Consider the following 10,375-nt stretch of genomic DNA (forward strand, 5'->3'; position numbering starts at 1 on the left):
TGTATACCACTTATTCATTTTTTATCTGAAATGTATATTCAAGTTTAATTTTTATTTGTTTTTTTATTTGCTGTACCTGACAGCCCTACACTAGCCACATGTGGCTACAAGTACTTGAAATGTGACTAGCACAACTGGTGAACTGAATTTTTAGTTTTATTTTATGTTAATTTAAATCTAAATTTGAATAGCCATCTGTGACTGATGACTGTTGCATTGGACAGCATGGAGTTCAGTGGCTTAACTTGCCCAGCCCAACAACTAGATAGTGGCAGACCAGGGCTCAAACCCAGATCTGTTGGATTTCCAAGTCCAGGTTCTTCCCCAGACCCCGTGCTTCCTGGTTTTCCATCCTCTTGATTATGCACCTGCCGCCTTCGTTTTTACCTGTTTTCCGTGCACGGTCCCTACTCACGGCTCTTTTACTCCTTAGGCACGCCACAGGAAAGGGAGAAAAGAAGCCTCTCAGGCTAGTCCATTTTATTTTAGAATTTCCTGAGAATAACTTGGAGCCAGATAGCTATTAAGATTATTAATTGTTTGCGTATTTGTGGTTTTTCTACTGGAACAAATAACTGAGAGTTAGCGCTAACCTACTTCTGTGCACTGTTTCTCTTAAAAGTAGAATCTTGAAAAACGATATTTCTTCAATTCACTTTTTCAGCTCTAAGTAAGCTAAGGATTCCCCCCGTGTATCCAACAAGCCAGGTGGAGATTGTCCAGTCCAACGTGGTGTTTGATATTAGCAGCCTCATGCTGTATGGGACCCAGGCCATCCCTGTTCGCCTGAAAATCCTACTGGACCGGCTCTTCAGTGTGTTGAAGCAAGATGAGGTCCTCCAGATCCTCCATGCCTTGGACTGGACCCTCCAGGATTACATCCGTGGATACGTGCTGCAGGTATGGGGACCATGGGCACTGTTCTCCTAGAATGTCTTCCGAAGCTCGTGTCCTTGGAACTGATGTAACCCCGTTGCCTACAGTGCTACAGCCATTGGTAGTCATCCTTCCCTTTCATAGTTATTTCTAATGTCTTAAGCGCTACCTCATGTGCTGGGTGAAATCCAGTGCCTTTCCTCAAGGTATCTGTAAGACTTGAGGATGCGGGAGCATTACATATTCTCTGCTTTAGGTTTCACTCAGCCAGCTCTTCCACAGTCAGCCATTTGCCCCATCCTTGGTGATGCCTCCGTTTCTTTTATTATCCTCAAACTATTTACTGACACAAGACATCATGTTTCAGATTTTACTGAGAGTTTGGGGTTGAGGAAGGGAACTTACATTGCAGAACCGCACAGCAAACAGTTACAATTTCATGCCACACCTTCCTGTTCTTTAAAGCCCTCTGCCATCCATCCTACTGCCAGTTTTCCTTCCCAGGCTCCATCACCTTGTGATATGTCTCTTTGCATGCTCTGGCTCATTCTCTCTCTGCCTCTCCAGTTCCTTTTGGCCTCCTCGCATTTTCTCTACGTCTCTCCATCATTCCATGCCTTTCGGCCCTTCTCTCATCTCTTTCCTTTGCAGAGTGTTGTACCTCTTTTTCTGTACCATACTGTGGGGGGTAGGCCTTATGCTTCCTATCCAGAGAGGCTATCAAGGTGTTTCAACAGCAAAGAACATATTCCCTGGTGTGAATTCTATCATTTCTCTGACATATGAAACAGCTACAACATTTTATTTCTTGTTACTACACTAGAAAATGTCAGCTAACTTTGATAAAAATTTCAACGAAATGGGTGGATGAATGTTATTTCCAAGACTAACATACACTTCAGTCTAACTCAGCTGGGCCATAACCCTGAAACAAACACTAATAACAGCCATTTATTGACTTAGACCCTCTTCCAGTAATCTCACAAGGTAGGTAGATTATCCCCATTTTCCAGTTGGAAAACCAGAGACTGAGTGCTTCTAAATCTTGCTGAAGTCACTCAGCTTGTATGCAGCAGACTGAGAATTTGAACCCACTTCTTTCGAACTCTGACAATGCCTCCAGTCTTCCTCTGGAAACATGTTTGCTCACCTCGAGTGCAGGACCCCCAGCAGGCTAGAAACCACCTTTTATGTAGAGCAGCATTATGATCTTACATTATGACATAGATCAATATTTAATGATCCTAATAATCTTGCTTTCTAGTGTTAGGATTAAAAATATGGAATCAATTACCTTGAACCTCTAGTGCATGAAAAATTTATGATGTTACATTCCTCATCATCTTCAGAACTCTTACATGCACTGTGAAAAATCTCAGTAGGCCATCAAATACATGTTCTGTGATAAAATATTTATTGTAGTTTTGGGAAAAGTTAGGCCTTGCTAGAGTTTGAAAGATCTCCAACACTCCAGTGTAATTACAGCTCTGCCTTGTGAACATAGGCAATAGATCAATACAGGTTCATTTGTTTTTCAATGTTAGTTGCTTAGGAAAGATTATTAAACTTGCAGCGAATAAATACTTGAACTATATCTAGGCCTGATTGCCTCATCTATACTCTTTAGATAAAGAAGCTACTATTGTTCAAATGATACATATTTTAATTTTAGTGGAGGAAAATTATGCCTGATGCAAGACAACCAATTGGTTTGAAATAAGATGGAAAATAATCACCAAACTTCCCTTAGGCTTGAGTGATATTTTATTTCTCTCTTCTGGACCACTGCTTACCTTTGTGCAGTTTATTTTCTGCACAGAGTTTCTGTCCTAGGACAGTGGGGTGAGCGAGGGCTGAACTCATCAAGCCTTCTGCTCGCAGGGGTGTCTTTTTCTAATATGTACAAAAGTGCCGTGTGGTGCTGGTGGAGGCCCTGACTACACACGTGGTTCCTTTCTTAGAGAAAAGGGTAAGGAATAGTCAATTAATTGCCCTTCTTAATTCTGGTTTGGGTTTAGGATGCATCAGGAAAGGTGTTGGATCACTGGAGCATCATGACCAGTGAGGAAGAGCTGGCCACCTTGCAGCAGTTTCTTCGTTTTGGAGAGACCAAGTCTATCGTTGAGCTCATGGTAATTCAAGAGAAGGAAGAGCAGTCCATCATCATCCCGCCCTCCACGGCGAACGTAGATATCAGGGCTTTCATCGAGAGCTGCAGCCACCGGAGTGGCAGCCTCCCCCCTCCTGTAGACAAAGGAAACCCCGGCAGTATACACCCCTTTGAGAACCTCATAAACAACATGACCTTCATGCTGCCCTTCCAGTTCTTCAACCCCGTGCCTCCCGCACTGATAGGGTCAGTGCCCGAACCATATGTGCTGGAGCAGGGTCAGGACCAAAGTCAGGACCCCAAACAGGAAATCCACGGACCCTTCCCCAACAGCAGCTTCTTAACTTCCAGTTCCACCCCATTTCAGGTTGAAAAAGAGCAGTGTCTAAACTGTCCAGGTCCTGTTACTACAAAGGAAGACAGTGCCCATTTAAGTGACTCCAGCTCATACAACATCATCACAAAGCTCGAAAGGACACAGTTGTCCCCAGAGGGCAAAGTGAAGTCCGAGAGGAACAGCCTCGGCACAAAGAAGGGCCGGGTGTTCTGTACAGCGTGTGAGAAGACCTTCTACGACAAAGGCACCCTCAAGATCCACTACAATGCCGTCCACCTGAAGATCAAGCATAAGTGCACCATCGAAGGCTGTAACATGGTGTTCAGCTCCCTGAGGAGCCGGAACCGCCACAGCGCCAACCCCAACCCCCGGCTGCACATGCCAATGAACAGAAACAACAGGGACAAAGACCTGAGGAACAGCCTGAACCTGGCTGCCTCTGAGAGCTATAAGCGCCCCGGTTTCAGGGTGACTTCTCCAGACTGTCGACCCTTCCCTGGCTACACTGGTTCAGGGGAGGATTCCCGGAGCCAGCCAGCCTTCCCAAGCATTGGCCAAAATGGAGTGCTTTTTCCCAACCTGAAGACGGTCCAGCCGGTCCTTCCTTTCTACCGCAGTCCGGCCACCCCGGCTGAGCTAGCAAACACACCTGGGATGCTACCTTCCCTCCCTCTGCTGTCCTCTTCAATCCCGGAACAACTGGTTTCCAACGAGATGCCATTCGATGCCCTGCCCAAGAAGAAATCGCGGAAGTCCAGTATGCCCATCAAAATAGAGAAGGAGGCTGTGGAGATAGCGGATGAGAAGAGGCACACTCTCAGCTCAGATGAAGACATGCCCCTGCAGGTGGTCAGTGAAGACGAGCTGGAGACCTGCAGCCCCCGGTCAGACAGAGCCCCACTGGGAAGCTTAGGGAAGCCTGGTCCTGAAGGAGAGAGGCCCTGCCATCTCAAACCGGTGATCGAGTCCAGCGGAGCCCTCCGCCAAACCCCCGAGCAGGCCACATACAACTCGGAGAGGGAGACTGAGCAGAAGTCAGTGCTGACCGTGGTGCCACGGGACGGGGAGGATGGTGGCCATGAACCTCACCTCGCCCCCGGGGTGGAGCCCTGTGTCCCTTTTCCTGACTACGTCAAACTGCAGCAGCGCCTTCTGGCTGGGGGCCTCCTCAGTGCTTTGTCCAGCCGGGGGATGGCTTTTCCTTGTTTTGAAGATTCCAAAGAGCTGGAGCACTCAGGTCAGCACACATTAGCGAGGCCGAAGGAGGAAAATCGCTTCCAGTGTGACATCTGCAAGAAGACTTTTAAAAACGCTTGCGGTGTGAAGATGCATCACAAGAACATGCATGCCAAAGAGACGCACACGTGCACGCTGGAGGGCTGTAAGGCCACATTCCCCTCCCGCAGGAGCAGAGACAGGTAAGACGTCTGGTGGCAATCATTTCTTCCAAGGCAGTGGTTCTTAAACTTTAGCATGCCTCTGAGTCACCTGGAGGGTTGTTAAAACAGACTTCTGAGCCCTCTCCCTAGAATTTCTGCTTCACTTGGTCTGGGACGAGATGTGAGAGTTTGCATTGCTAAGTTCCCAGGGGACACTGATGCTATTCCAGGGACCACAGATTGAGAAACGGTGTTCTATAGATCCAGATTCCTGGATTTTCAATTCCAGAATTTAAACTCATTTAGCCACAAAACCTGACCTGAAATGATGTGAGGCTATTTTAATCTTTTTAAATCTCCCTTTGCGTGGATTTTTTTACTATATATTCCATACAGAAATGTTAATGGATTTATTATGGGGGCATTGCCATGACATGACAGTATATGCATCATTCTGCCTTTTTAAAGCCTGAGAAATTCTGGATTCAGAAACATCTGGCCCCAAGGGTTTGGGATAAGGCGTCATGAACTAGTTCACACAATAGAGGGGGAGGAAGCGGGGGAGCTTTTAAAGTTAGGATTGTAGCTCCCCAAAACTTGTCTGATTTTCATTTCACACTATGAAGTCCACAGAATGAAACGTTTTCTCCGATTTCTATTTAACCACTATTTTTGAAAGGAAGAATAACTGCCTGATTGAAGATTTTTTAAATACTAAGATATCAAAGAGTAAAGGCAATTAACAGGTTATTTCAGTGTCTGTGATGTATAGTTCAAAGATGAGAAGTCTTTCAGTGCCGGGTTTTCATGACCCCACCACACAGAGTCAGACTGTTTGTACAGAGCGCCCGGGTATAGAGTATCTCTCATCGCTCTGGGGACACAGCACTGGCGTTACTATCTTACTTGTGTTTTTCTTAATGAACTTGAGTCGCATAACCACTCTTCAGGTCGCCTTCCTCCCCAGCCTGTAAAGGGAAGAGGAAGCTTACCAAAAGATGACCCCAGGAGGCTTTAAGGAGAGAACCAGCTCACTGATGAAATGCAGCATTGTGGATGCTAAATGGTTCACAGAATATCAAAATGTTACATTCGCTCAAACAAGCTTGACTTCGAGCAGCTCAACACCACCATTGCCTCAGTCCAAGTTGTAGCACCTAATTTATTAAGAGGGTGAAAATGTATAGACTCCCACACACATTCCTGGACAGGGCCCCTAAGAACACACACAGTGTCTTGAGCAGAGAGGATGCGGCAGGGGTGATATTAGTTAAAATTCCTGTTTCTGTTGCTGGATGTTGCACCAAACCACCAAGATACCCAAATTAGTGAGCCAGTGCCCCTCCTCCACCCTCCAAGAAGGGTGTTCGATCATGAATAAGCTGTCGTTATAAAGAAGAGAGAGTCATATCGGTCAGGTTATCCTTGATATTTATGATACTGTTCTGACCTACATTGTCTACTAAATTAGAAGACATATTGAATTTCAGATACTATTTATATTTATTTTTCATATATTTAACATTTTCTTATTTTGGAACCTCTTTGTGATGCAAACCTCCTGCCCCACCACAGGAAAACATCTTTCGTTCTAAATGTAAACCACTAATTCTAGTAGTCTAGAACTTGGACTGCATTTTCCCTAGAATCTGTGATTAAAATGATACTATTTTAAACAGGACTTTGTGAGCAGTCCCGGGCCCACCACCATTTTTCTGAGTCAGAGATGAGAATTGCATGGCTGTAATGATAACTGATGTCCTCTCTTCAAGCCGCTGCTACTGCCAACAGCAGTTCCTAGGACCCATCACAAAGGGACGAGGACAGCACTGTGGATACTTAGCCAACAAATAGTTAATGACCTTCTGTGTTAGGTGCTCTAGACACAGTTCCTGCCCACGAAGGCCAGTGGGGAAGACAGAGCAGTAAGCAGGTGATTACAGCTGAAGGTGGTGGCTGCTAGAAGCGGGGGTATTCTGTTACGGGCACATGGCGGGGCGCCTAACCAAACTCTCTGAGAAGTTAGGGATGGTTTCCCAGAGGAGTTCTGTCTAATCCAGCAGCTTGCAGAAGTTTTGGTCTCACAGCCCCTTTACAAATTCTTAAAACCTCAAGACCCTCAAGAACTTTTGTCTATTTGGGTTTATATCTATCAATATTTACTGTATTAGAAATTAAAATTGAAAAAATATGTATCACATCACTTAAAAAACCTATTATACGTTACCATTACATTTTTATGAAAAATAACTACATTTTCTGGATCAAAAACTTAGTGAGAAGTGGCTTTGTTTTACATTTTGCAAATATCTTTAATGTCTGGTCTGGTAGAAGACGACTGGGTTCTCACACCAGCTTCTGCATTCAATCTGTTGCAATATCACAGGTCACGTAGCCTCTGGAAAACTCCACTCTACACGAGTGAGAGAATGAGCCTGAAAAGGGAAAACAATGTCTTAGTATCATCATGAAAGGAGTCTGACTTGAGGGACATCCTGAAAGGATCTCAGGGACCACTAGGGGTACCCAGACCGCAATTTGAAAACCACTGGTCTCAGCTTATCTAAATAGTCACAAACGGGAGGGAAGAGTTGGAGGGGGAGGTGTAGAGGTTGAAGGGAAGAAATGCAGACCTGGGCAGTAGGCACAGCATTAGTCCTGGAAACAGAAAGCCTGGCACGTGGTCACAGGGTTTTTGAAGCTGTGGTACTCACTGGTCTCAGGGGACATGGCACCTTGGGAAGTGCATCTAACCCTCTGAGGATGGTTAAGGAGGAGAGAGGGCTTCCCACATGTTAGCTCTTGGTGTTCATGGGATCCTCAGGATTGAGCAAAGGGCCCAGAGGTTTGCTTTGTTGCATCAGGGACCTTTCTGTGCAAGGTGTTCCAGTAAATGTGTTTGTCAGACGTTTTTTTTTGACCACTTGTGTATACTGGAACCTGTATGTCAATCTAATGTCTGGTTTTCTGCCGAGACATACCTGCCCCTTCAACCCAGGGTGCTGACATAATCACAGGGCAGAGTTGCAGTTGAGAAGAGCTGCTTGCAAAGTGGGTGATCTGGGAGTATAATTCTGATTATGTCCCAAGAAAAGAATGTATAAGAGGATTAAAAAGAAGTTCAGAAGTAAATTTGATACATTTTATGAGTAACACCCCTTCCATATGTCCTTGGAGATTTAGAAGAGAAAATTTGATTCCTTGTCATTTAGGTGAGGGTGTTTTTCCCAGTTTGACCCTGGCATGCCTTCTGATCTGCGTTGGGGGAGGTATCTTCCCTGTTTGGAATAATCTCCAATCACCTTTAAGATTGTACCCTCTGGTAAGGGGTGTTTTTGCTCATCAGTAGTTAGGGGATCTCTGAGCAAGGCTGACATTGATTGACAAGTTACATCCAAATGATACCTTATGAGTAAAAGGCATGTGTCATAATGGATACTTATTATCTGCCCTTTAGGAGTAATCATTGGGTAGATGATTGGCAGTGTGCTCACAGTGCTGCATTTGCAAGATTTCTGTCTGGTATATAGTGAAATGTTGCAGATATGAACTAAATTTAGCACACACACATGTGCACACCCCACACACACACTCATGCACACACATACAATTTCTAGCCAGTCAGATTATCACACCTGTGGAACTTGCGTGGGGGTATGTATGCAAATCCTCTAGACCACCATGCAAGCCACATAGGAAATTTTAAATTTTCTGGTAGCCACATTAAAAAAGTAAAAAGAAACAAGTGAAGTAAGTGTTAGTAACATATTTTATTTCACTCAGCCTATCCAAAATATTATCATTTCAGTATATGTCATAGCCACCTTTCAGGAGCTCATACACTTATGAGTAGCTGTCATACTGGACAGTGCAGCTCTAGAAGATAATATTTCCTGGTTTCATTGAAATAAAGTCCTCTGCTTAGTTCCTTATTGTCTGTGACCAGTTTTCTTCTGGGATCTCCTGGTTCCAGTGTCCCAGTTGAACTGGCCTAACTGAAGTAGTCCAGCCATTCTCTAAAGATGAGGTACCAGAACTTACGTGTCAATCAGATCGTGGAAACTGAAGAGAACTACATATTCTGTTGACCTTTCTGGTCAAATGCTAACTTGTGACAGGTGGTGAACGGCAGTGGGCAGTGTCCACCACACACACACACTGTATCACTTCTCTCATGCCACAAGCTTTCCTGGTATCTGCGTAGCGTCTCTACTCAGAATGAAGGCTGTCTTTAACACACCAGAAACAACAGCCCAACCCATTGCTAACCGTCTTTTCACTCTTGTAGACACAGTTCAAACCTAAACCTCCACCAAAAAGTGTTGACTCAAGAAGTGTTGGAGAGCGGTGAAGACCATTTCCGTGCAGCTTACTTGTTGAAAGATACGGCTAAGGAGGCCTGTCAGGGTGTGGCTTTCACACAGCAAGCCTCCCCGACATCTGTCATCTTCAAGGGAACGAGTCGGATGGGCAGCCTGGTTTACCCAGTAGCCCAAGTCCACAGCGCCGGCCCGGAGAGCTACACCTCCGGTCCGCCAAGCGAGGGCACCATCCTGGATTTGAGTACTACCTCGAGCATGAAATCGGAGAGTAGCAGCCATTCCTCCTGGGACTCAGACGGGGCAAGCGAGGAAGGCACCGTGCTCATGGAGGACAGCGACGGCAACTGTGAGGGGGCGAGCCTGGTCCCCGGGGAGGATGACTATCCCATCTGCGTCCTGATGGAGAAGGCCGACCAGAGCCTTGCCAGCCTGCCGTCTGGGCTGCCCATAACATGTCACCTCTGCCAAAAGACGTACAGTAATAAGGGGACCTTCAAGGCTCACTACAAAACTGTGCACCTCCGCCAGCTGCACAAGTGCAAAGTCCCGGGCTGCAGCACCATGTTCTCGTCTGTTCGAAGTCGAAACAGACACAGCCAGAATCCCAACCTGCACAAAAGCCTAGCCTCCTCTCCAAGTCACCTCCAGTAACGAGGTAGTGGGCCACGTTTGCTCAGATAAGCCTTTGTCGTAATTCAGGAATCAGGTAGTCCAAAGAAAAGCTTCTAACTCTGTTTAGTTACCATTTGGGGCAAGCGAGGCGAAGAATATTTGAGTTGACTTCGTAGTCTTCGACAGCAGGATGAGCAGAAGACGAGCCTCGTGAGAAGTTGCCATTGGGGTGGCGTTTCCTATTATTTTTCTTAGCCCAGGAGATTTACCACTGACATAACAAAAACTTGCAGAAACGTGGTTTTCCCCAGATTTGTTTACACATTCCCTGGGAGAGCTCCAGGTCTGCAAGTTGACAGCAGGGTCCCAGGACCTGGGGGCAGCTTGAAGTGAGGCTTGTAGTATTAAGGGTCAGTCGAGTGTCCTGGGACACAGACTGTCACCAGGGGTGACACCAGGAGCCACTCCCAAAGATCACATTTTTGAGTTCCTGCTTTAATGAGTCAAATCCAAACTGGAGTTTGGGAAAATGACTGTTTGAGACTATCCCTCCATTTAGATTGGAGAATTGCCTTTTGTCCCCCTGAAGATCTCATGTGTTACTCCAGGGAGTTCGCAAAGGAAGCATGTTGGCCTCTAATACGTAGGAACACAAATGTTACCCAGGATCTTAGTTCTCGCTCTGTAACACGCGTTAAGAAGCTAGGGGGAAATACTTCATGCACTTAAAAATAGCGGT

The 10,375-nt window shown here is 45.8% G+C and overlaps 1 protein-coding gene across 1 annotated transcript in view; it reads left to right on the forward strand.

Annotated features, from left to right (window-relative positions):
* BNC1 (basonuclin zinc finger protein 1) overlaps positions 1-9,675 on the forward strand; it is a 29,932-nt gene extending 20,257 nt beyond the window's left edge. Inside the window, exons 3-5 of the mRNA XM_030878489.2 lie at positions 665-900; positions 2,895-4,741; positions 8,991-9,675. Of these exons, the coding sequence (XP_030734349.1) occupies positions 665-900; positions 2,895-4,741; positions 8,991-9,675 (2,768 nt within the window). The remainder of the gene's footprint in view (positions 1-664; positions 901-2,894; positions 4,742-8,990) is intronic.
* Positions 9,676-10,375: the final 700 nt, after the last annotated feature.

This window comes from Globicephala melas, chromosome 2 (genome assembly GCF_963455315.2).
Source record: "Globicephala melas chromosome 2, mGloMel1.2, whole genome shotgun sequence".
Taxonomy (NCBI): domain Eukaryota; kingdom Metazoa; phylum Chordata; class Mammalia; order Artiodactyla; family Delphinidae; genus Globicephala; species Globicephala melas.